Source organism: Ambystoma mexicanum, chromosome 2q (genome assembly GCF_040938575.1).
Source record: "Ambystoma mexicanum isolate Mex_15411 chromosome 2q, UKY_AmexF1_1, whole genome shotgun sequence".
Taxonomy (NCBI): Eukaryota; Metazoa; Chordata; class Amphibia; order Caudata; family Ambystomatidae; genus Ambystoma; species Ambystoma mexicanum.
This window is the reverse complement of record NC_090924.1, coordinates 1007399629-1007427571: the sequence shown is the minus strand read 5'-3', so window position 1 is coordinate 1007427571 and position 27943 is coordinate 1007399629. Positions and strand designations below refer to the sequence as shown.

The window sequence follows — 27943 nt, the reverse complement described above, 5'->3', positions numbered from 1 at the left end:
AATCTGTTGGTGCTGCTAAATAGATACCTGTGAGCCAACACTAGAAGTTGCATTAATGTACCACCTATGAGCCAAAACCTTCTATGGGGAACTCAACCCCAGACAGTTTCTGCCTGCAACCCCCGCCCCCTTTCCATACGCTAAACCGATTGTATTTGCTTCACGAAGTGCCACCGATTTAGTCTAAAGGGCAAAGATTCAATTGCGTTCTCAGAGAATGAATGTTACAGCGAGAGCAGGTATGTTACAGAACAGGCTCTACAGCCAGACGTCCATTTATAAGCAGTGACCTGGATGGGCCTCATCGATGAATGGATTTGCCTGCTACTGATATTAGGGACCATGATGGCATTATTGCTATTTCTATATTTGGAGACAGAACAAACCTACAGTCCTCCATTGGAAAAAGATTGAATGAGGTTCCTCAGTTATTTTGCATCCCTGCAACTCATTAATAGAAATCCACAGACGAGCCTTTAGAACAAAAGATTCAACTCGCCTTGTGTCTTATCAAATCTATTCCACATAAATATGCAAAGTGGGCATGGAAACAGTGTATGGTTAGTTTCACAAAGGGGCACCCCACTGTTTTATCAGGGGGCTGGGTCTCCAAACTAAGCCCAGATGAACAAAAGGCAAGCGAGGAAGAAGCCTGGACAAGCGTTAAGACTATTCTTCACAGTACAGAGACTGTTCATAAGAAATTAAAAATGTGACAACATTTTCAAAAGATGTCCAGACTATGTTAAACAAAATGCAGTTTTTCCTGTAAGAGGGTGCATCATCAGCATTATTATGACAAAATGACTACTGCTCTGCAGGAGTACAGGGATGAATAGTGACTAAAGTGCTTACTTCTCGCCACACTACTACTAGACCAGCAGTGATCCCAACCATAAAGGAGATAAAAAGACACAGCCTGACAGGTCCACCACCATCACCATCTAGGGTAGTGTAGTCTGAGGGCAGGCTTTACTCTTCAGAAGATATGTGAGCTGGCACAGAAGCAACCCAAACAGCAATAGTACCAAAATCCCAAAATAAAAGGAATGCCCAGTGAAAGCTCTACTAAAACAGCGGACTTTAATGAATACATGCAACTAACAAAACACTACTGGCCCCCCTGTAAAGAAAAACACAGACTGCAGACTTTGGAAAATAGGGCCAATCTAGGTTTGAAGACAGTGGGTATACGGGAATGAATTAAAGCAGCAAATGTTCAAGTCTAACGAAGATGTCTTTCACAAGACAGAGTGTGGAGTCACACAAGTCGCTTGGGACCTTTATGGGAGACCAGAGGGACAGGTCCACTTCAAGCACCTTCCAATCTTGTTCTGTGGCGCAACAGTATTGCACCAGGCTTCTAGGAGCTTTCTGAGGAAGTGATTCAGCCTTGGGCTGGTAAGCTGTTTGACAGCATACAGCAAGCAGAGCAAGAAGCAGCGTTATGTGACACAAACAAACTTGGGACAGGCAGGCGATGTCCAGGTCAGTGAGGTTCAAAAGTGGTTCATGGTGGGAACCAAAATCCAGGTCTGTTCCTTAAATTCTGGGTTGCTTGGAGGCCCTGTCCAGGATCTCCAGGGACAAGGTAAGTCTATGTTCTGCACTTCCACATCAGGAAGGTTACCAGAGAGCACCTGCAGGAACCGCTACTTCCAATGAGCAGGACCCAGTTTAACAGTGTTCACTCAGCAGGTCAGGTCTTGGTCCCCACAGCAGCTTCAACCCAGATATCCTCCGGGACTGGCTCGAGACAAGAGCTTTACCCTTGCTCAGAGGACTTTGGAGCAGACTGTAATCTCAACCAGGCCCCAGGTGAGTCCTTCTCTTTCAATAGTTCAAAGATGAACCAACATCCCCTACCCCTCATATTGGCAAAATGCTACAGAAGATTGGTGCACAGCAGCCTGTTTTTAAGGGTCCGCTGTAACAACGGTCCTTTGCCTGCTGATGTCCCATCCAGAAGGGCCTGTCTGCATGAAGTGGGGAGGGTGACAGGAGGTTTATGAACCCAAGCAAAATCCAAGATGGTGAGATCCCTCTCTGGACTGAAGCGTTCTCCTGGCAAGTCTAACTCCGGCCCCTTCCTTTGTCCACTACTTCGCCAGGAATCCAGTAATCAGAACCTTGGTGGGAGGTGGTCATTGAAGTGACAGGGCTGTCTTTAAAGAACTGGTTCCCAGGGACTGTTCATGCTCACTGGAGTAAAGAGACAACCATTCTCAAGGGGATTAAGGAGGGGTGTTCCAGGGCTGGACCCAACATGGTTCTGTTGGGTACGCCCAATCCAGACAGCTTATTGCACACTAGGTCCTGTCATAAATGAGTCAGTGCTTGCCAAGTTGACAATAAATTACATCAAATGCTTATGGCTGTATAATTGTGTGATTTCAGTAGCCAGCAAGTCAAAACTAGACCGACTTATACTTAGATATTAATCTGCCACCAGGATGGAGGGCAGCACAATTATGATATTTATAACCAGGGGTGCATACAGTTAAAAAGCCATCTCTTTCTGTTGGAACTTTGTAATCGAGAAGCTGTGGTCAGGAATCAACATGTGGCCTTTTGACCTGCCCTTCTGCCACTGCAGGGAAGCTGTTGGGGATGGCAGGAGACAACTAGGGCAGGGTGTGTGTATGCATTATGCTTTTTGGCATTGAGCATTGTGAAAGTGGGGTCCGATTAGCAGATCTCAGTTTTGAAAACAGAATTATCTGCATCATGTTATTATTAAAAAGTATAACATCTCAGGCTATCCTGCCCTCACCAGATGGTAGTCTGTCACCGTCATATTTCTAAAATAGCTATCTTCTGGGATTTCCAAAAGAGGGTGATGTCACTGTGTGTTATTATTTTGGCAGGACGTCATGTTCTCATTTTCTGATGGTTTCTACATGCTTGCTCCGAGAAGTTATGAATGGCAACAACATGTGAAAATACAAAATTCAGGAAAGAGGCATTCGTTTAGATCACTCAAAATGCCTTCACTGATATTTCGGATTACAACAAATGATTGAAAAGTATTTGAAATAGATGTTATGTGAAATGTCCATCATGCTACCCTGTGAATAAAAGATAACAATACATTGTTTTTAAGAGCTGGCATCTGGACAGTGTGCTGGACATATCCATGTTGTGGACATTGGGATCATAGATGTGTATGTGGTATGGCTTCACCACTTTATGTCAACACCTGTGTCCATGGGACTGTAGCCCTTGATCGTGTATGGCGGTGAGCACAGTATTTCGGTGTTGGCTTCTAGAAGTCACCTGAGCAACACATTCAGGAAAAATAAACTATAGGTATGGGTAGTGATAGATGGTATAGGTGAATGAACACACATCTGTCCTAGTAATGTGTCATTAAACCTTCCTTTTGTGAGTTTCTAGCCTGGTGATTTGAACATTGTATGTGTGTCTTAGTTGCAATTGTTTGCTTCTGCTGGAAGTTAAATGGAAATATTCTCAGATGCCCAAAGCTCGACACGGTTGTTTTGCTCTACTTTTTTTCTGAAAATGTGTGCCTGTTTTTCGTTAAGTATTTTCATGATTGCTGTCAATTGAAATGGTGAAAAATGGCCTGCTGTTCACTGATGAAGCACTGAAAGTCAAATGGGGCAGGATCTGCTAATGCCATCAAGTAACTCGGTGCAGAGTTCAATGATGTTTGTAACAGTAAGCATTATATTAGTGAACAGTAAAGCCCACAACAAATAACAAAAACGTAACAATACAAAACATGATAATAAATGCAATTTTACACTCAGAATGTAAAGTGGTCTTGTAAAGTAACATCTCTGCCATTTTGGCAGCCTCGCTGTATGTGGTTCTGCAAGAAAAGATGGAGAGTGGGGTTGTTAGTGGGATAGAGGGAAAGGCAGGTGTGAATCATGTACTGTTGATGCTTGCCGATCCGAAGTACCCGAACCAGGAGTGTTGGTGTGGCTGTATCTGGTGGCTATTCCAAAACACAGATGTATTTGCAAAGCCTGAAGAGTTGAAGAACTTGAAGGTAAGAGAGAAGTACCCAAAGGGGTGAAAACAGTGAAAGCCATAGCAGACATTTTAGAACGCTGGTGACGTGAAAGGGTGATGCCTGAAGGGGTAAAGAAGGTCAGTACTCAGAGGGTTGAATGAAGTAATACAGTGAGTAGAGTGGTGGATCAAGAATACCAAGACCTGAGGTGGCCATAAAGTCAGAAAGAACTGGAAAAGAGGTATGAGGAGTTGAAACAGAAGTTGATGAAAGAAGTCGAAAAGTGGAGCTCCACAGTCCAGCCAGGGAAATTGAGAGAAGACAATGTCCAGGACCTGGACGAAGAAATAGAGGAGTAGAATTCATAAAGGGTGGCAGTCCACAGACAGCGACCTGTTGGAGAGAGGCGCAAGCACATTGAGACGGGACAGCGGAGTAAGAGTAGCTGGTCACTGTGATGAATCCTGTGACGTCATCACTAAACCCCAGTCTAAGGTCTGCTCCCATGTGGCTACGGGAGGGGCGCCGCTACCTGATCCTAACCCTGGGGGTGGTAACATGAGGGAAGATCACATGGGAGGAGACGGCTCACAAGGGTAAGTGGTGACTCTGCTAGGAGGGACACGGTATTCATCCTCTTCTGAGGATGAGATTCCCCGAATACCTAAATATCAAATGGCATGCTGTCAATGTACGGTTCCCTCATCTTGAAATACCCAAAGCACAGAATATGAAAACTCTTAACCAGAATAAAAGTGGTACATTGGGGGTTCAAGAAATTAATATCACAACTTCTAATTGTTATGATTCTGCCTTATATAGAGGTCCAATACTTAAGAGTAAACCACCAACCAGTTTAATAACCTCCCCTAACCTTGACAACTCACAGTTAACAAATCAGTTTAAGTTAACTAAAAATAAATTGAACAAAAACATTTCAAGTGCCATAATGCCTGTGGTACTTGGACGAGGGCAAGGGATTCAGAGTTCATGAAGTATAATGAGCGGTCTAGTTGTGGTAGGAAGCACCTGAGCGGGACTTTTAAATGTATAAATGAGTTTCAGGTGCAGGGGAAGAGGGATGAAGGAGAAGCTGATGGTGTAGTAGTGGTGGCAGCAGGACAAAGTGCAGGAGATGTTCTGGAAGCAGAGGAAGTGTGGCCATGCAGAGAATGTGCAACTGGAAGCAGCTCTGAAGAAAGCTACACTTTGTGGGAGATGAGCTCCCGACACGCCGTGAACCAGTCTTGTAGAGAAGTTGAACCGGAGATCACACAAAGCTGTCAGAGCTCCCCTAAAGGACTGCATGCACAGCAGAAGTCTGACCGGAGCTGGCAGAAGCACAGAGGGACCCGAAGAGCTTTGCAATAGCGAGTCAGAGGGAGAGGGAGAGGCCGAGGGGGGCTCCCAAAAAGACCGCTGGATGAATTTGATCATTTTGAATACTGACCCAATGAAGGCGCAACTCTTCTAACAAGGGATACCCGTTGGGAGATAATTGTAACCCGCATTGCCAAAGCCGCAGAACAATGACACTAAGGCATACTGGGTGCAACTCTCCTAACAAGGGATACCAATTAGGGGGACAATTGTAAACCACATTGCCAACAGACAAACGGTTGCATAAGCATAAAAGAAAACCTACATGAGCAAAGCCCTCCTGGTATGAGAGATCGATGTAAACCTGCATTGCCTTAAACTAAAAGCCAGTCAAAGAATAATAAAGAGACAGCAAGGGAGCAGCTTCCCCTTTATGGAATATCAATTTGGGGAAGTGCTATAACCCACTTTGTCAAGAGACATAAAGAGAAGCAGTTGTTCAAACCTCTTCACTTAACCCTGGTTAATTGTAGTACTAGGAGTTTTATCCTGGCAGGAGTGTAAACCAGGAAAGGGACCAATAGTATTTAACCCTGGGAGGCGATTATAGCAGAAAAGAAGATGTTTTAAAGTACTGTGGTTGTGGTAAAAAAGTGTGTTGGAAAAGAAGCATGAATTCCATCAACTTGTCTTGATGAACTGTGCATTTCAGAAAGTGTTTCTTTTGAAGAAGTATGATTACTAAGCTATACTGACCAAAGTACTACTTTTAAAAAAAGAAGGATGATGTGCTAACAACCGCTTGGCCTTTTTGGGAAGGGGGCAGCCTCGTCCCTAAGCGCATCAAAGTGACGCAAGGTGCATTGGAAATACTATGATGGGCCAGGGGGGAGGGAGGACGATGAAAGAACCACATTCCAATGCAAAGGACCCTACTTCAATATAATCAAATATAGTCAACCCACAAAGAATAGCGCAGGGCGTGAGCAACATTGCTATTTTGCGTAGATATTAGTAATCATAGGTAGAAGGTAAGGCTTTCATGGCGAAAGCAGCATTGCATACACTAGGCCCAAATTGCGAGACAAGGGAAAACTACAGCCATGCCCGAGCTCCCATGAGGACAGCCCACATCCCCAACGGCCACAACGCTTATTCATTGCTCTACCAGTGTTGCAAAGATGTGTTTTCTTACTCAAGAAGAATGTGCCCTACAAGGTTGTGATCACAGTCCGGTGCCTGGTGTGCATGTGATCTCACACTGGCCAAAGCATGACCCGTCCCATCCTCAAGTGAGCACGAGTTAAAGCCCATATAACTGACTACACCTTAAGATTACCTTAAGATTCCTGAAATCTATGGCACAAAGTGCCCTTTGACCACCAACCCCAAATTAACAAGTCCTGAAATGTTCAAAGAGGACAGACAGGGCACATTGTTGAGCGACAATCGTATGATTTGAATTGCGAGGTGCTTGGAGGGATAAATTATAGTTCAAAATGAGGGTGGAAACCTTGGAGCAGGATGGGTTGGAAGGGAGTGAGTGAAATGTATGTGTGAATGTTAAATTACCCCAGAACCTCCTTTGTGCCCGTCTTAAGGCCTGCTGGGTGCATAGTATAGTAATAAAGTAACATTAGGTTAGGAGTGTAGTTAATGTATTCTATGACCTTCGACATGAGAAGATGATCACTGCAGCACCCATGTGATGGAAGACAGACGGACTGGCCTAGAACCAATGACCCTGCATCTTTTATGGAGCAGGCGGATCATGTATAGGCGCACACCAACAAGCTGCGCAGGTTTTTACTGTATGTATTGCATCATCTATGACGATGTTTTCCTTTATAAGATTCTGCTTGTACTACTTTTCAGCAGAATGTTCTTGGCAGCAGAGTTCTTTGCTGTTGCTCTCATCTGAGTTTGAGATTAATACTTGTTATCCTTACAAGATCGACTTGGGCCTTTCTTCCCTAGCGGGTTATATTCTCTCTGGTGTGAGCGTTCAGGGACTTGCCTTCAATTGGTGACCCTGACGTGATCCCAGCGACCACCCGTATTTGCGGAGGCTTCCAGGCTGCTTCTCCAGAAGGAGCCGCACCCACCTACAGCTACCGATTTGAAAAAACACGTGTTCCAAGTGGTTTAGCAGGAGCCATTTTAAAAGAAGTCCTCTCTGCTCTTTGAAGCGGGGCCTGGCTCTGAGGAGAGTGCAGGCTGGCGTTGTAAACCAGTGACAGAGGAGTTTGGGTGAGCATGTGCATATGAGTAAACTCTTGTAAGCGATAACAAGTAGGGAACAGATGCATGGGGAAGTGTGAGCACGCGGAGAGCAAGGTTGTTAAAGTGACGTGGATGTGGTTTGTGCTATTTCATATTGGTGTTTGTCCTGGTAAGATATTATAAGGTAAGGCAAAGGTAAGGCAGGGAGCCCCTCCTAGGAAGGGGAGGCAAGGTGGTACCACAATCAAATATATTATTAAAAGGAGGAAATAAAGGTATTGATGTTATGTAAGGAGTAGACCTGGAACAACTAGTGCTTGTAATTTTAGTGCATTGTATTCATGTTCTATTGGATTAAAGAACAGGCTCGAGGAGGGGCAGTAAATGTGTGTGTCGCAGTGTGGTGCGGCATTGGATGGTTTTGTGGAGGGGGACAGAAAAGGGTGGGGGTTATTTTCCTTTTGTCACAAGTAAGCAGCAGCGTGTGCGGCGCATTAGCAAGACTTTACGGGGTCAGTAAGAGATAGGCACCGGAACACTAATAGAGTATATGTATAAGGCCCTGCCACTGTATCGTGATAAGGTGAATAAATACAATAAGCAGTGTATCGCGGAGACAGGAGGAGGAGGGATGCCCTGCCCATGGTCAGAACAGGGCTCACACAAAAATAAGAGCATCTTGGAACACATGTCCACACTTTTAGTAGCTAAGTATAAGGGGACAGCGGCTACAGAAGAGAAAATAAATCTTAGACCTCTGGCGCATGTTTGAAGATGCAGAAAACCAAGGGGATGGAGTAGGGGCACAGATACAGAAAGTGCAGGCAGGGATAAGGAGAGCGCTGGGCACCAGCGAAGTGCAGGGGATTATATCCCTTGACAGTGTGTCCTGCAGAAGTGTACACAAATCCAATCTATATACCTGTCGTGATAGGGACCCCTTCCTCAGTGATAAGAACCCCTTCCGCTGTGATATGGACCCCTTCAGCACCAGCAACACCACAGGCCATCACTTTCCCCAACCCCATACACAAACATGCTTGAAGTATCGGCATCCGTGGGTGTCAGGTCAAGAGAGTTCGAAGATAGGTTGTCAAGAGTTGTTTGAAGAACTGAACAGGATACAAGCATCCTCAAGAGAAGTGAGGGATGTAGGGGCACCGGAAGACGCATCAGGAGAATGGAGATCAAGGGATTTCTTACTTAGAATGGATAAGGGAGGAATAAGAAATGTATGTGTCGAAAAGGAAGGCGGCAGGGGTAAAGTGGACACTCTTCGGGCAAGATACAGTGGTAGGAAATGTGGAGGACGATAGTGAATCGTTCTCTGAGGAACAGGGGGAAGAAGGAAGGGGTGAGGAGGTGGCTGAGAGTACCCCCCCAAGCAGCAGGCACATTGGGGAGGGACAGGTTGAGGAGTAGGACCGGCTGGATGGCGTTAGTGAGAAAAAGGGGAAGTGTGAAGGAGGGTATAGGAAGTGGGGTACAGATGCAGATGCCCCGATACCTAAAGGGGGGGGGGGAGAACACAGTAGGTGTCCTGGCCTCAGATAAATAAGAATAATGTCATTAAAGCCCTCCCATAGCTCACAGTGGGGGCGAGCAAGTGGACATATGAGTTTTAAACAGGCAATAGGGGATATCAAGAGCTTGATGGTTGCTATAATCGGGAACCATGCTGGGACGTGTGGGTTAAAGCTGGGTATCCGGGAATAACCCCAGGGGATGATGAACATGATGGAGCATCTTTTAATAGAATTGGAGCACAAGTGTGGGATGCTGCATGGAGGGCTTTCCCGGAAATCCCCGATTTACAGTCACTGATGCAGTGTACAATGAGCGATGATGAGATGAGAATCCAGCTAAATTCATTCTCAAATTACAAAAGATGTGGAGATCTGAAACGGGAGGACCATGGGATCGTTCAATATCATTCTTCTATTTTATTGTAAAGAGAGGCTTGCCAAAGGAAGTGCAGAAAGCGTTAGACAAGATTGTAGGTACTGAAGCAAAGGGGTGGCCAGAGATACAGAGTATAATAGTGCATCATTGCAAAAGGATCAAGGAGCGGGATAGGGAAACAGCGCAAAAGGCATCAGGCAGAGGAAGCGAAGTTGGTAGCAAGAACGTGGTAAAGGGTGTTGCTCAGGTACCTGTTTCGCCACCCGTACAGGTGGAAGGGATAGAGAGCACCCAACAGGTTGTGAGCACCACTATAGCTGCGCTCTGGGCTGAAGGAGGTCCAGGACAGTGGGTTGGGGGGCACCAATATCCCGGCCCACAGTGGCAACATGGAGGACCGCAACGGGAAAGAGGGGGATTCTGAGGAGCAAGAGAGGGTGGGTTTGGACCATCACAATGTTGGTATTGTTTAAGGTGGAGGCATTTTGCAAGGGAATGCAGGAGCAGGCCTGCAATGGGGCATAATTACGGGTCACAGCAGCAGGGCCAACAGCCCCAAGGACTAGGGTATTCACAACAGGGTCAAGGATATCAGAACCAAGGGTATCCGCAGGGGCAACACCTTTGGAGGAGCAGCAGTGATGGGGATAACCATTTCTCACTCCCTTGAACGAACACCTATGATTAGGACAGCCCACAGAGAGCACTTGTGTGTCCGGTCTTGTCAAGAACCTTCCACCCTGAAGAGGAACCTTTGGTGGGGGCAGAGATGGGAAACAAACAGTTCATATTTATGGTGGACTCAGGTGCAACTAAATGATGTATTATGTAGCAAAATGTTACCTCTTATAAGGAAAATATCTTGACGCGCAGGTATTCTCTGGGGCTATTTCCAAGGTTCCATACTCTGAGGAGCTGGACATGAAGGTGGGAGGGAAGGTAGTGCTGCACCGTTACTACATTCCGATTTTCCCTGTTAATTTGGGCAGGAACCTGCTCAGCAGATTAAACATGATAAATTACAGATCGCAGTATAGTTTTCTCCACGCCTGGGATGTGCGCTATAAGAGTGATGTTGATAATAAACACAATGGCAAGGGAGGTGTTGGTCCGCGGGACTCCTGTGGACCCTGACATGTTCATTTATGGTATTACTGTGCTTGTTGAGGTGGTGCCTCAGATTGCTAAACAGTGTTGGCGAGTGCCCACCGATTTTATCTTTCATCCTGCTGTGTCACCTACGATGGTGGCGGGAACGTAATTGTCACTGGATTTACAGACATTGTTCGTCCCTGACAAGAGGCTTGTCATATTAGGAATTGACAGGGACAGGTGTGAGTGGCGCATAGTGCTCTGAATAGATCCAACAGTACAGTTAAAGGAAGTGATGGATGACTAGTTGTTTGAGAATAATGACAAAGATGTGGAAATAATATTAGAGATTTGTATCCCCTGTGACATGATACAGTACTGAAGAGTGCAGTGCCCCCTGATAGCAGTACTAACCCCACCTCTATTGCTTGACTAAGACTTTACAACACATACCTTCACAGTTGTGGACTACAAATCCACCCAATGTAGGACTACTGAAAGATGTGACCCCTGTGCATATAACACTGAAGCCAGGCGCGGTGCTGCCCATGGTAAAACAATATCCATTATCAAGGGAGGCAGAGGCGGGTATTAGAAAGATGATACAGGCCTTTCTAGAACAGGGGATCATTGTGCCATCAGCGTTCATGTGTAACATGGCAATATACCCCGTCAAGAAATCAACAGTGGGCAATTGGAGAATGATCCAGGACTTGCGCCCCCTCAATGACCTGGTACAGAAAGAAATTCCAGTCGTCCCAAATCCTGTGACAATTTTATGCAGCTTCCCCAAAGAGGCCACATACTTCACTGTAGTGGACTTGAAAAATCCATTCTTCTCGATTCCACTCCATCCTGAGTTGAGGTACCTCACACCATTTACACAGGGCCAGATGCTGTTCAAACATACTAGGTTACCTCAGGGGTCCTGTGAGAGCCAGAGCATTTTAACAGTATATTGCATGCTGATTTAGGGAACATTCAGGTTCCAAGTACGATTATCCAGTACGTGGACGATTTGTTAGTGTGAAGCAACAGTGAGCAACACTGCTGCAAGGATTCCATTATGCTCTTACAATTACTGGCCTACAAGGGGCACAAGGTTGATAAGGCCAAGTTACAATATTGCCAACAGGAGGTGCTCTATCAAGGGCAGTTCAAATCAGTGAATGGTATAGGTATATTACCAGATAGGGCAGCGTCAGTGCACGCCACCCCCAGACCCACCTCCGTTAAAGAAATGCAGAACTTTTTGGGGCTGTGCAATTATTGCAGGACTAGGATCTTAGATTACGCAGCATACACAAGGCCACTTAGGGAAGCACAAAAAAAAGGACCTTAAGTTACAGTCAATGGCAGACATGATCAAACACAGTTTGACGATTTAAAAGAGGTCACTAGTTCGGCACCCGTACTGGCCACGCCAGACTACATGGAGGAATTGTACTTATTCGCACATTCAGATGGCCAGCTCAGGACCGCAGTACTGACACCGACGATGGGCATAGACGTACTGGGGCAGCAGTGGTACGACTTGAGAAAGGGGAGTATGAGACAGTGGTCTTGAAAAGATCGCCCATGCACTATTCTGTACAGACAGCAGAAATAGCACTCAAAGCATTGAGAGCATCTAAAGGGTGCCATGTCACAACATATTCAGACTCCGCATACGTCACAACAACTGTGCACGCCGGTTTATCCTGCTGGAAGAGGAGGGGGTTTCGGAGGGCGGATGGATCTCCAGTGCAGCATGCGGCGCTGCTAGAAATGCTAGCATTATCCCAGCCATCTATTGTGGCATTCGTTAAGTGCACTGCCCACATTAATGGGACAGACACAATTTTGTTGGGGAACGCAGCCGCTGACGTGGCAGCCAAAATGGTGACATATCTGCCAAACAAAATGCCTACTGAGTATGTTGCGACTGCCCCACCAGCAAGCAAACATTCAGCTCCTTACAACACAGCACTGCCCATCTCCCAGATTATTGAGTTACAAGCAAGGGCACCTGAAAGGGAGAAAGTTGTGGTTACGGAGAGGTTGCAAGCAAACCCTGACAGATCTGTTATGGAGGCAAGAGAGCTCTGGGAAGACGGTAATGCCCCGGGAGCTCCTCGCAGTAGCTTTTGAACAGTTACATTATCCATCCCACAGTTCAAAGCAGCACATAGCAGTAGATATACAGGAAGATTGGTTTATATCAAATATTCAGGAGAGTATCACAAAAATGGTAATACATTGCACCACATGTCAAAGTTATAGTATAGGGATGAAACTACGGATGTTACGGGGCACCTTGCCCCACCCTAGTGGCCCGTTCCGTGAACTAAACAGAGATTACGCTGACATGGGTGAGTGTTGTAATGGCCCGAGGTGCCTCATGGTAGTGATTTGCCCTTTTTCAAGATGGGTGGAAGCAGGGCCGTGTGCACACCCGGATGGCAAGTGTGCTGCAAAATTTTTCGTACACAAGGTTTTCCCTCGATGGGGTGCGTGCGAGGTCTTAAGGTCAGACAATGGCACACATTTTCTCCATGCATTGTTTCAGCACGCCACAGTACTACTTGGCATCAAGCACTGGATGTGTTCAATTTACCACCGACAGGTCAACAGCATTGTGGAAAGACTAAACGGGCTCCTCAAAAGCAAATTATCCAAACTGTGTACCACATTGAAGAAGAACTGGCCTTCTTAGGTATACATACACATCCCAGCAAAGACCACCATCTGTCACCTCACGAAGTGGTGACTGGTCGGCGTATGCACACCCCATAACCCCAGTAAGAAGAGCTTCAGACTCACATAGGGCAGCAGTGGTGCTAGGCAAGGAGTTCAAAGATTATTTGACCACACTAACTAGGGCAATTAAGTGCGTCGTCTGAGAAATTGCACCTCCCAGGATTTGAGACGATAGACACCGGACGTAGCAACTAAGACGGCAACAGATCCTGAGCGCATGACCACACAACCGCTGCTGCCTGGTGATTTCATATACGTTCGTAATTTCATGCACAGATGGAACAACCCTCGGGCCCTACGAGGTGGTGTTTTGCACTTCCCTCGCGATGAAAGTAAGGGGCTTGCGCTATTAGGTCCACCTCTCCGACATCCGTAAGGCATCTCCAGATAGTTTGTTGCCATACCAATTATCTTAAAAAAGAGGAGTAGCAATACCTGTGCCCCATCCAGGTGCGATACGTGTGCCGTGGCACACTCCATTGGTGGGCCGAAGGTCAGCTGCTAGTTCCATATCTTTTTCTTTTCAGGAGTGTGTCTCTCTCTTTTTCTCTCTGTGTGTAAAAAGTACATCTTGTACGTCTCCCCTTTTCATTGTCTTGTGTATCATCTGTGTTCTCATTTCAGGAGAGAAGAAGATGGACGTGACCAATATAAATAATTTTTTAAGTAGGAACCCGAGGTGTAGATGCACGAATGCACGAATGAGAAAATATCGACCTATGTTTGGAGGTGTGCCTGGGAACAACACAACATTGCATCTTCTCTGATAGGTTAGTTTGAAAGGCTTCACTCACAGAATCACATGAGATATGAAGTGACTGCAGTGAGGCACAATGTGAAACCTCTGCCTTTCAGCATTCAGAAAAAATGTACACATTTAGAGCACAGATGTGAAGGTGAGCAGTTTGGGATGAGTCTGGATGCAAGTTTGTATGCATTGAGGGGCTGTTTGCTCAGAGGCTGGCAGGAATTGAACACACTATAGCCTCTGCGTTCCACACTTTACACTTGGATGAGTGTCAACATTCAGTGATTGAAAAAACAAAAACGTTGGTGTGTGAGTGATACACTATTTTCTCATATACGTATGGGGCACTGGATTCAGGATATGAACTGATCACAGGCCTATGTTAAAGGTGCTGTGAGTCAGAGGATTTACAATACCTCAGCTAGACATACTCGGATAGCCTCAAAGCTGAATGAATGCGCTTTAATATGTACTGGCACAGAGAATGTAAGGGCTATTTGTCCTGACTAACAGTTCCACAAGTGAGATCGACTACTGTGTGGAAAAAGAGGGAGATGACGAATGGAAGAAGCAATTGATTGAAAGTAAGGTGTTGGAGGAGGTTATGTTAGGCCTTAGGAAAGGGTGGTGTGACAGTGGGAAAAGAAGAAGAGCAGTGAGAGATGGAGTGTAGTAGTAGGTAAAGAGCAGCAGTGGGCAGAGTAGATGAGGAGCAGGAGGTGAGGAGTAGTATTAGTAGGAGGAGAGTAGTTGCATGGAGGAAGAGAATATTAGTTGGAGGAGGGGATTAATCATGTGGAGGAGGGGAGCAGTAGTGGAGAGGAGGAACAGTGGAAGTCGAGTGAGAAGAGAAGTATAACATCAAAGCTTGGAGATATGATTATAAGTGATAGACGGAAGGGTTATCAGGAAGGAGGGAGGAGTGAGTGGGAAGAAGCCAGAGGGAGAGGCGATTGTGAGCCAACCAGAGTAAGTGGAAGATACTGCCCAAATTCCAGCCAGCGTTTTAGTTCACCATCTGCAGCAGAAGTCAGCATATAGTCGGAAGTGGTCAACATTTATCAGCATTAACCAGAGTTTGCAGACAAATGGGTTAGGGAGTACAGTCAAAATGAGTTGAGTTAGAGGTATAACCCTAGGTATAACCCTAGTTCCTACAAATAAAAACAAACACCTTTGAACTATTTCTATGACTCAGAGTGATTTCTGTGCCATGTCTGACTGTGGCCAGAGGAAATGTACATGTGATTAGAGGAACAAGCATACATCAAGTTGTAGGGTGAATTGTTCTTTGAGGCAGAGGTGTTAATGCATGATCACAGATTGTGCATGTACCACTGCAGATGGTCTACTGGCCAGATAAACAGTGGTCTAAAATTACTATGGTTTTTATAGGGCCAATGAATTTGTTGTCCTGGGATGGGAATCATGCATTGGTAGTTTCTCAATACCTTATAGCAAGGTGTTATAAGGTGCTTCAGTATTTATTCAATTGTGAGTTGTGCTGGAAACACTTAAGAAAATGGTGTCAAGTTTACATCAAGAAATCTGCAATTGTTTTTGAGTGATTTGGGAATTAGGAGCCGAGTACAGCCTTGTACCATACTCTGTGGTAGGCCAATTAGTGAAGTACAAGACTGAGTTTGAATACCAGCGTGTCTTTATTTATAATGCAGTAAATGGGATAGGGATGGGAAAAAGCCTACCTATCCTGATAACACAAAATCCTCAATTAGATAGTGAAGGCCAGGACACTCAAAATGAGTCAAAATGAGTGATTATGGGTCTTTCACACGTACCTTGTACCAGGGTCCTATTCCTTAAGCAGTCCCTGTCTCACCCCCCGACTCACATAAATAATACCCTATTCTTAAGGGGTCCTTAGAAACTGCTCTATTTGTCTAAAGGTGGCCCAACGGAAACGTCCAAAACCTATCCTAAATGTTTGTCCCTAGACAGAACAGTTGGCACACTCCAAGGGAGAAAGGCTCTCTGAGCTGCATTCAGTACTGCTACTCCCTTGTCTCCTCTGTTCATATTGGGCACTTTTGTCCTTTCTCAGGATTTGTAGTGGCCTCGCGGGGTGGACCTTTTCCAATGTGGCATGTGGGAGGAGTCAGGAATGAAACTTAGCCACAGGTTTAATGTGGGTTTAGCATAAGACTTTTAATGATAAATAAAAAGGGGGAGGGAAAATGCCCTGCTGCCCCTGCACTAGAGTTGTTTCCCTACCTGAAATCAAAACTAAGGATTTGTCAGTGTGAGGATGTCCAGAACAAAACCGTCCCTTGTCCAAAGTACTATTCTGACCCTCACAATCTAAATAAAAGAATTATAAGGTGAAAAGGATAATGCCTTTGACCTGCAGTGCTCAAATAGGTAAAGAAATAGGCAACTCAAACAAAAAGTCTCTCCAGACAATGTTTACCTTCCACTGGATTCTTCTTCACGTTTTTTTTACAAATAAAAGTTATTGGTTTTCCTCTAGTTCTATTCCAATACAGAAGCTCCTTAGTTGTCTTTGCTTTGAGGGTGGTTCTCTTCTTATTTTTTCCCACCCATTTGGATATTGGTGTCAACTTAAAAACGGTGTGCTTTCTTATACATGAATTTCCCTACACAAAGTCTTTACTTCTCTGGATGTTGACAAACAAAAGGCTTTTAAGATTGGAAAGCTCTGTTTTAGAGATCGGTTCTTAGTTTGGGTAGTCCTGATATTTCCTTCTCAAGACTTCTCTTCCATTTCTTTAGTTTACCCTAAAGTAGTTCATAACCAGTTTGGCTTTTAATCTTTATGTTCTCAAGGTACCTGGTACACCCCCCTGCCCGGGATTTGTTTGTTCTTTGGCTGTTCTTTTGATTAGTAACAAAATCATACCCAACTTTGTTTGGTCTTTGTTGTTTTCTCAGCATATCTAGAGTATTCTGTCTGGTTTTGCTCCTTAGTCCTTTAGACAAATACTGTCTATGTCCTTGCTTACCGGGACTTTCCCTATGCACTTGCCTGGTATACACTCCTGCCAGGGCTTTTCACTTGTGTGCTTTTGCTCACACTTCCACTCTTGATAGTTCACCATATTAGCCTTATTGGCCAAAGCACTCGGTCTGCTGTATGCTTCTCTGTTAGCGTTTCTTATATGCATATACAGCACATACTGGCAAACTTCAAAGTCCTCAAAGTGCTCCAGTTGGGTTTGTCTGCTTCACACGGCTCTCAGGTAGGTAAACTGCTACTTTCCACCACCAGTGAACACCCAGGAGTCCTAAACTGGCTCCTGGCGTTCCCGCCATGTGTTGTCTTCTCTGCGCAGCCTTCTGCTTTTGAGCTCCTGAGCCTGCTCAAAGCAGCAGTTGTGCTGCGTTTCTTGAGGTCCTGATTTAAATGTCCCTAGAGTGCTGCCTGTGTTCGGGGCCTCTCTTGCTCTGCATTCCTCCACTCCTCTTCCTCATTGCAGTGTTGAGGTCTTTATGGGAACAGTAGTCCCTTTTTAGCAACTTGCATGAAAATGTTGGATGAATGTCCATAATGGCAAGTCGGCCATGGAGGATTGGTATGTGAAGTAATGACGGATGTTTTCAAGCAGATTTACAAGGCAAGTCCGTGTTTGAGAGATGGTCTATAAGTTGTAGCAAAAGGGATTCACTACTCTCCATGGAGGGAGCAGGGGAGGAGTTACAATAGGTCATTAAGAGTATAATAAATGGGAGGTTTATCCTGCAAGGGAAAGGGGGATACCATGTACAAATAAAATAAATAAATGTCTCACCCGCTGATACCATCACCCCCTCCTGGAGGTTGTCTCCCCCATATTATCCTCCATATCACCAGGAAAGAAGTGATCATACCATTGGATACCTCACAGATGTTATCACTTGTTTCTTGAGGTCCCCGTCCCCATCTGGACCTGGGTGTGAATTTCTCTCTTGTATCAAGGTTTGGTCTGGGAACACACCACGTTGCTGCTCCTGCACAGCGTGCTTGACTCTGCAATTTAGTTCTTCTGATGTGATATCAGGCCCCGCCTGGGCCTGTTTTTCCGCCTGCAGGTGGTGAACCGTACCCACACCCCACCTCTGGGAGCTGGGCAGGAAGACTATTATTTTCTTTGCCCAACTACCAGTAGCCATCCTCTGCCTCGGGTTGCTGGAGAAGGGTACAGAAATCCAATCTCGAATTCCCTCTAGGCTCAGAGGGGCTCAGGTTTTCTGGCTCCTGACAGTCTTCTAAATGAACAGGTTTGTCAGTGTAGTGAGTGGCAGTTTTTCCCAAATGCTATCTACATTAGGATCGCCAGACTGTGTGGTCGGCGATATGTCTTCCTCCGAGTCAAGGGATCTGAACTTTACAGTTGGATCTCTTCCAAGGTGTGGTCTTGGGGGGACCTCAGGGAGATGTTCTGTTCAACGGATTCAGAAAACCATAAGCCGATTTTTCAAAACTACAGTAACATGATACCAACAGATAAATGTCTCCTAAATACAGTAGTTAATTCATTAATGGCTAGTTTGGTGGGTCAGAAGAAGTAGGCAGACACTTGGAAGACATTTCGACTGGTATTTGTTAAAATAATAAAGATAAGGCCTAACTTTGTTAGGTATTTGTCTATATAAATAACTAAAGGTGCTCATCAGTAATTCTTAAATGAATTTGTTCATGGTCCAAAACTAGTTCTACCTGACCCTACCACTACTTTAACTAATAAATTATCCTAGAAAAACCTTCCCTCTCTCTGGATTGTCTCTTATGGCAATGTCTCTTCTGTAGTACAAAGTTCTCTTCAATAGGATATCGCTTCAGTCATTTGCCACCTTGTGGACAATATCTTTCAACTCTTTTACAATGTACATGGGTTTTATCTCCCCTTTGGGTACACTCTTTCCCACAGTCCTTTGTATCACTCTTTCAAAAATGTTTAACTAGGCTTCTCTGCCTTCCTGACTCATGTATTCCAGACCTCCTTAGATGGGGGTATGTTTTTTTAGTGCCTTGACCTCCCCCCCCCTCTCCTTGGCTTGGTCACTTTGATTATCTTTCTTCTTATGTGGTTCAGTGGGTTTTACTTCTCATTCATAATTTTAGACTTCTGTTTATTCCACTGTCGACTTCTTAAGCCTAGGGTACTTTCCCCTCTTCCCAGCGTATTTGTTTCTAGTGGTTAATGGTACCCCTCTCACCTTATTTATTTTTCTATTTATCAGATTAGTACAATTCCACTTTAATGGCTTTATATTCAGTACCTTATCAATTCCACAGAGACAAGTTTCTCTTGCCTTGTAACGCTGCCCTGGCAGCATCCCGGTCCCCCCGTTCTTCCCGTTACCTCTGATACTGCAGGGGAATGTTATTGGGCTCAGCGCTAGCTCGGGTTCAGCGCTAGCTCGGATTCTCTACCTCTCTGGTTCTCGCACTTCTTGTTGTGAAGGTCCTGCCTCTGTCCTCTCTCTTGTTGCGACGTTGACTCCTCGGCTAGATGGTTTTGTAACTGTTCGACGGGCAAACTGCCTACAACCAAGTCTACGTGGTCATGCCACTACCGGGCTGTCAGGGGTTCCCCTGTTTACGTGCTATCTCTCTCAGTGCCTCGCCTCGCCTCTCCTCTGCGTGCTCTCCCGCTTCAGCCTACTCCTCTTGGTTAAATGCATGTCTCTCCTGGTCTTCAGCCAAGACTCTGGATCTTACAACGTTCTTCATATCCAATAGTCCCATTTATGCTAGTATGGGGGATGGTCTAGGGAGTTCCTCGCAGGAACGGGAGTCCTTGTCCCCTAAGGGCGAGTCTCTCCCAGTGAGGTCTCATTTGCCCAGGGAGGGTCTTGTGGAGTGGGCTCACACTTCGAGCCTCAATGGGGGAGGCTCCCCCTTGAGAGGAAGGGATGAATACCCTCAATTGGTCACACTAGTTACAGAAAGTACCAGGATGAAGAAGAAGAGCATAGAAGACATGAAGATTACTGACTGTGCTTCTACTGGTATGCGGTGACCTTGAGGATGCATGCAGATCAAACTATCAAGAACAATGAAGGACTTTGACAATTCACCGCGTGGGCCTGGCAACAATGTATAAGAAGAAAAGAAGGACAAGATTCGGTCAAGCCCAGCCGGAAGAGGCAGCAGGTCCAGAGCGGGAGTTTCAAATCCTGTCGACTGACCGGGGAAGCCAAAGAGCGTGGGATGCCAGCGAATCGCTGAGGGAGTTCTCCGTGAGTCTAGCTGGAGCAGACCCGAACACGAAGCAGGAAGAGAGCTGAGCAGTCCAGTAGAGCACCGAGCTGCGTAAGCGCAGGAGAGAAGCCTGCAGAGCCTGAGAGACGCCCCCCAGTCCAAGGAAACCCTGGTGGCATACCGAAGTGCTCAAGAAGGTAACAAGAGACCCGGAGTGGACACAGGGGTGGGAGTGAGAGGCTTGAGCTGCTTTCTGCCTGCCCAGTAGTAAACTATTGGGAGAGGTGGCGCCAACATCCAAGGAGAACTTCCTTGTCACAGTGGCAGCAATAAACCCACTGACCACCAGACAAGGGACTGGGAACGTAACACAACTGAATCAAGAATCAGAGGCGAACTTCCTCGTCGCGGTGGCAGCAACATGCCCACTGACTACCACAGAAGGGTCTGTGACCTCGACATAAGTACACTAAACATCTGAGGAACACATCTGCGTTGCAGTGGCAGGGAAAAGTCCACTGAGGCCCGAGAAGGATTTGGGACTTTGCTAATTCCACAAGAAGGGGGTGAAAGAAATATCAATTTGAGAGATATGGAAAATAACTTAAACACCAGGCTAAGGGAGTCATTCTCCTGGTGAAGAGACTAAAAGCCCATTGATCAATAGATGCTAGGGGAAGGGGTCATTTCTCCTGGCTTTGGTATGAACTATATTGGAGTGTGTGAACCAATACCAGGAGAAGGAAGTCATTCTCCTGGGTCTGAAAGTTCACTGGTGGAAAGGTTTGTTGGAACCACAAGCCAGCGGAAGGTAGCCATTCCCCCTGGAATCCTTTTGCCAACACATATTTCTGGGAATACCAGCCAAATACGAGGAGAAGGGGAGTCATTCTCCTGGAGAAGGAGCGTTCTGTTGGTTTGGTCTTTATTTGTAGTGTAAGGGATAGAAGTAGGCTATGACACAGGATGTTGGGTAAGAATTGGTGCAGTCACACTGTGTGAGAATGCACAATACTTATTGGCTTGGTATTAGGTAACCCACCTTTTAGTATAGGTCTGTACTACACAAGTTGGTAGTGTGACTGAGCAGCCAGGCCCATCCCAAGAGGGGTAAATGTGAGCTGTACAAATGAAATCCATAAAAACAAGTAGCCAAGTAACACTTACACTCAAGGTTTCAGTTATAAATAGTTCTTTATTTATTTAAAATCAGTTTTTAAATAATCATTCTTTAAAAAGGCAATTTGTCGTAACAATGCAAATACACTTTAAAATCACTTTTCAGAATCAAAACAATTCCTACACCCTGAGGTGGCTTCGATCACAAGGACAGTAATGGCATGTATCTATCACACTAGTATACTTTATAGATTCTGAGTTGTAGAAAGGAAAGGTTAGGAGAAGTATAAAGATTAGAGCAATTTCTCAGCAAATGTAAGGACAACCAAGGACATGTAAGGACAACTAAATCCTCCAATGAAGTCTACATTAGCCTTTCCAGCAGTACCAGTATACAAAAAGCTACAACTATGAGGGACATACAGTATCATGGAAGAGTGCTTTCAGGGAGCCAGGACAGCCAAAGTCATTTGGGACACAGTCTATGGATCTGATGCACTTCTTGGATAAAAGTCTTGCACAAAGTTAGAGAGTTTCAGAAAATCACTGTAGGGTCACAAACTGTAAAGCCTGTGAGAAGGAAGTTGAAATCAACTCGAAGAGGAGGTAAGCCAATGCAATTCCCAAGTGAGAAAAGCGTGGCTGCAGGCAGTGAGGTAAGTACCCCAAGCCTAAACCGTACCTCTGGTTAGAAGAAGAGTGGTCCAGCTGGGTTCTGTCTTGCTGCAGCGGTGCAGACCCTGGTTCCTGAGCTTCAGTTGTGGGGACAAGAGGGAGGCCATCTGGAGGGCTCCTGCGGCAGTACTCAGGAGGTCATCGGCAGCTACGCGGACTTTTCGTTTCAGCGGCCCTTTGCGGTTTCAGCGATTAGCAAACAGCACTGATGAAGATCACTCCCTCGGTCCTGCACTCTGGTGAGGGGACTCTGGATCTGGAGGTCCTGCTTCTGAAGGATCCTTAGGAGGCTCCTGGAGCATCTAGCCGGATGTTTTACCACGGCAGACGTTGCACTCTACTATGGACACTCGACCCCTGGCATTGGGCTTCCGAAGCAACGGAGAGGCACAGCAAGTTGCGTAAACTGGTCCAGTGGAGTTTGTCTCGGGGTTAGTTGGTCCCACTAACCGAAGGGGAGCAGTCGTTCCATCTGGAGATTCTCTGTCGAGGTGAAAAAGGAGGTCAGCACAGCAGCAGCAGGGCTTCACTGGGAAATTCAAAGGAACAGGAGGTTGAAGCAAGCTTCGTTCAAGGTTTCTTCATCGGGTGTTTCTCCCAGTGGTCGACTGCCTGTAGTCCGAAAACCCTCCCCTTTTAAGCAGGTTTCTTCCATTCATGCACATGTTAGGCTGTCAATCACACAGGCGGCCAATCAGGACTAGTTGCATTCAGGCATTCCTAGAGATAAAGGACAGCAGAGTTTCGGGATCCTGCCTCACATCCTGACCTTCAGGAAACAGTGGAGCCAGAGACAGGCTTCAGGACTGAAGCCCGCCAAAGGCAAAACAAACAAAGGGCTCATATCTGTCTAAACACACAGGGTAAAACCCAAGAAAGAGCTCACAAACAGAAAATGGTGAAAAGAGAGAACAGGAGCCATGGGTGCTGTACTGCAGCTGAGGGTTCAGCCTGCGGTAGAAAAGCACAATGGTAGGAAAAGGTAAACCACTGCCACCAGCCATTTAAAGTAATGAGGGTAACATAAAAATGTAGGATAACCAAGTAACCCCCCAGCACTCCACATAAGAAGGTGTGTGCTGGACCAACAAAGAGAAAAGGTAAGCAAGGTCAACTTCATTTTACCATTCTTGGGAACTGTAGTTCACCCAAAAAAAGGTATTTAAACCTTAAGAGAAATCTAAAGGATTTCTCTGTGACACTACACTGAAGGTGATGTGAATAACCATAAAAATGCAGATGCCTATGGAGTTTATCAAACTTCAAAAACAGTGGAAACAAAATCCAAATCAGGTATAAACCCCTGAGAGAGTGAGAAAAAGGTATCACTCACTCCAGGGTTAAAATTAAAAAGCCCTACGTCCAACAAAAGAGCTGGGGGTCTATATGGTGGGAGGATTTTAGCACAAAAATGAACATTGTCCCCAACAGCGGACAGTGGAGTTTGATTTCAACAGACATTCTGACAGATCCTTTAGTATTAGTTTGAGGCAAGGAAACACCTCTTAGAAGATAGTGAGAGTGAGAGTTTCTTCTTTTTGATAAATAAAAGGTTTTACCAACCAAAATGCCACCCTTGTGTCAGCATCCTTCTTTGAATTCCTTACAACATGCAGTGGTGAAGTAGCCCAATGTGGCTTTTTTAGGGCACAGATTACCCCTAAACTGTGGGCGGTGCTTGCTGTTTTTGAAAGCACTTCTTGCCCTCATGTTTAATTATGATTAAGGGACTAGCACCATTTGTACTGGGGTTACTGGTGCTTGAAGTCCCATTGGGACTGGCCATTGTGCCCCACTGCATGCCTCGAATGTTGCTACATTTTTTGGTGGGAAAGGTTTTGGAGTCTGGCCCTTATGGTCACCACTCCTATTTTAGTCAGAGGCTAGTCTTCCATCCACTCATCACAGTCCAAGGTTGCATTACTCTAATTGTTTAGTTTTTCCAACCATCGCTGAAAATGTTCACCACTAATACAACACATAGTTAACCTCTCTTTTAATCCACATTATGGAGCAGCAAGTTTTAGACCCATATCTTACTCCACAGTTGCTCTGCCATCTTCCACTCAAGGGTTATTCTGCCATCCTCTACTTCAGGATGTTTGTGACATATTCGACACCCTCAATGCTTCACCATCTCCCACTCGTGTGTTGCTCCGCAGTCCCCCACTCCTGGGTTGCTGCACCATCTGAGTTTGCTCTGCCATTTCCAACTGTCAGGTCACTGCAACATATGACATTCCAGGGTTGCCCATTGGTGACTCAGGTTGTTCTGCCATCACCCACTTACTTTGCTTATTTAGTTAGCTCAGAGGTCACTCGATCGTTTTACTCAGAGCTCAAAAGCTCCTGCACCCGAGTTGGACCAACCGTTTATTCATTATAACACAATTTAGTTACTTACCCTGGTGTGGCCTGCAAGACATCAGAAGCTGCATGTACTTTCAGTATTGGAGGATTAAACAACTAAATAAAACAACACTAAAGAAGGAAGCTGGACATAAATTACACATATTAGGAATAAAATACAACACTGAAATATTAAGGAGTGCACAATGTTGGTAATGTTGCTGCTTTATATGGAATACTACCAAACATATGTGTGTAGTACCCATGATTCTAGCTTTTTAGCTATTTTTAGAAAATCATATAATTGTCTTTCTACAATATCTATACCCACTTAGACAAATACAGGTTGATGCCAGTATTGCCATTAAATAAAAGAGCTGCTGCTTACCTGACACAAATTGTTCAGATTTAAGCTGGTTGCTCAGGTTTGTGGGACTGAAACAACTAATCCTGCTACTTTCTTCATGCACAACTGGCCTGAAAATGTAATTTTCCCAGATAAATCTAAATAACCTACAGGAAAAAAGCCAGAGCAACTGCCCTAGAGAGAATGCATTGTGGATCTAGCTTATATGTCTGAAGAAAAGCTTTCTTACCATGCCTTTTCCATCGATGACCCCGGATGGACATGCTTGTCACAGCATTTCTTGATATCCTAGATGACGTAGGCGTGATTTCAACCTGTATACGTCTTGTGCCATCTTTAGTCGATTTTAAGGCACCTTGAGGCAATGATGCCTTGATCGCATTAGCAACCTAAAAAAGGAACAAACATGTCTTCAACTTCCAGTTCTTAAGAATGAGCTTTCAGCAGGAGAACACTATATCAATAATGCATAATTTTGAAATCACAAAGGTAATTGTTGTTTGGCCACCAGCAGCAGAAGTTATCACAAACTAGTTAGACATTATTCTTTACGTTTTGGGGAGTTTAACAATAAAAGGTGGTATTATCCAACTTAATGTCTACATATAGGTCTTTCGCACTGTGCCGGTTACCACCATAGTGGTCTCACAGTGACAAAGGCAAGCATTGTGGGCAGGTTGGCAAATTGTTTCCCTGCCTGGGATATCCAGGCCTGAGGTGGAAAGGAGCTGGCAAGGATGAAGTTGGAGGACAAAGTGGGAGCAGCTACAGAGAAACTGCACCTGAATAACTGATGAGGCAAAGGGTAGACCGGAAGAAGTGTGGGACACTTGCTTATGCTTGTGTGCCAGTAGAGTGAAATGTACCTACTTGAGTCGCAAGGGGTAAGGAGACAAAAACAAATACCAGGGTGCAACACACTAGAGGAGACTACAGCTGGCTGGAAGAATACTGGTACTCAAATAGCAAGCACTGTTGGATATTGTCACGCATCCACGCCAGACACATGCCGCTGCACCCCTTAGCCTCTCTTGCAAACCACACACAGCGCACCCACTTACCTGCCGGCGTCTCCTCTCATGGCACCTACATCCTCGTTGGCGTTGGTCCCCTTGGCAAAGATTGCCCCATCCTGGCCTCGGGGTGGCGCTACGGTGGGCGCCGCCCTGTCCTCAGTAGTGTGCATGCGCTGTGGCCCAGCTCCTGGGTTTTGCGCATGCGCTCTGTGGTGGCAATGGCGCTGGTTGGCAAAATCTTCCAACCAGACACAAGAGAGACTCTCTTTCATGCCGCTGGCTTATTTAAACCCCTGGTCACAGCTACAAGGCATGTCTTATTGCGCTCCAGCAGTCAACTATGTTACTGTTGTCTTTCCTATGTTTTTTTTCTGCCTTGCTCTGCTCCAGTTGCTTGCTGTTCTTGTCCTGCATTTGTGTTAACTTTTCACCCATACATTTTCCCCGCTCATTCCCTGCCACCCTGCCATCTTTTGCATCCTCTATTCCTGCCAGTCCTCCTGCCTTCCAGTCTGCCTGCCATTTCCTGTTCGCCACTTGCCTGTCTGCCATGATCTGCTTTTTCCCACTTTTTCCCCACAAAGTTATTACAAAATTTTACATTGTTATTTCACTTTATGCATTGCGATTAGGGTAAGGTTGCGCCAGCTTTTGGGTGACAGTAAAAGATATTTTGACATTAACTGTGTTTAACTCGGAGGATCAGTTTGACCGTATGGCAAACCCCCTTTCCATTTTTAGCACTGAAACAATATTTATTTAACCTGTATGGCACTACTGCACGCCGACGGCACACCTAAGGCAAGGCCAACTGTGCATAGTCCAAATCACAACACTCACCCTTTAATGTACCGTGCGCCGGTGTTGACTCTTGATTTAATCATGTAGAACTTTTCTACAAACTATTCTCTGGAATATGATTCCATCTGCAGACTGAAGTCAGATAACCTCTTTCATCCAATGCCCCTCACCAAGAGCTATTGCCTAAATAAACGTTGTGCTAATAAACTCATCTGAACCCTCTCAAATCCACCATACATAGGAGCTATGAAACTAAGCTGATTTCTTTGTAAAGTCAGATTAGTGGTTAAAAAAATATTTATGATCCCTGATGACAAATCCAGTATTATGACAGACATGAGCCCCCCCCCCTGCCCATAAATGCTCATCGAAACACTGACAGATTAAAAAGGGCAGAGGTCTAGCTATTATTTACAAATCTGATCTAAATTTCACATTATCTAATTTATCACATCTGCAATGGAACTACTCGCTTTACAAATTAAAAATTACTCTTCTGACTCCATCAGAAATTGTGCCAATAGACAAATGTGGTCTAGCTGGGCACATAATGAGTCTCTTGCACACCCCACCCCCTCAGCACCCACCCGCCCACATGCCTGACTACGTGGGTTGCTTTCTGGAACCCAGCCAGCCCATCCAACTTTTCATTAATCTTGGCCAAATACAAACACGCATCCTAAGCCTTTTGAGAATTTTCCCATACCTGGACTTCGGTCCCAGAGGGCGTCACCACTAAAGCGCATTGAGACCATAACGATAGGAAAAGGCCCTATATAAGTAACTACTACTGCTCACATATAGACACAGAGGCTGTTACTGTATGATGTAAGGACTACTTATAATTGGCTTTTTGTAACGCGATTATTACCGGACCCGGGATCAAAACCTGTGTTGCTCTGAGTCATCTTGCTTCCAAGACCAGCGCGTTGCCACTGAGCTATACTACCCACCAAAGGCTGCCTTGTGGCTGGTAGCTGTGCTGAAGAGGGCAATCTGAGAGAGCCCAGCTGAACCCAGAGAGGAGAAAGGCCATTACACCTCTGATCCTCCTGAGGAGCTTGCAGAAACACAGCCTGTGCTAGCCTATGGAGGGGACTAGAAAACCTAAAGTTCCCCAGTGGAGGTGGGACTGTGGGCGCCTGACTACTCCTGGAGTTGAAGAGGAGAGAAGAGATGAGCCCGGTTCGAAGGAGTCACATAAGAGACTCAACCCCTTTCTCTGAGTGAAGATAACCCAAGAGAGGGGATGAGAGTGAAGATACCCTAAGAGGGGGGGGGGGGGGGGGGCGCAAGAATGAAGATACTCCAAAAGAGTTAAGAGTCAAGGGACCCCAGTAGCGGGGAGGAGACAGTGAAGACACCCTGGAACAGGGAACAAAGAGAAACAAGAGAGAAATAGAGATTTAAAACATTCTCTACATCTGGGCAATCTCTTCATACACTG

At 45.5% G+C, this 27943-nt stretch overlaps 1 protein-coding gene across 5 annotated transcripts in view; it reads right to left on the bottom strand.

The window, feature by feature from the left end:
- Window positions 1-27943, bottom strand: part of HYCC1 (hyccin PI4KA lipid kinase complex subunit 1) — a 711655-nt gene that overhangs the window by 55770 nt on the left and 627942 nt on the right. For all 5 annotated transcript variants that reach the window (XM_069648331.1, XM_069648332.1, XM_069648333.1 and 2 more), the window contains one exon: window positions 24909-25068. In XM_069648331.1, coding sequence (XP_069504432.1) covers window positions 24909-25068 — 160 coding nt within the window. The remainder of the gene's footprint in view (window positions 1-24908; window positions 25069-27943) is intronic.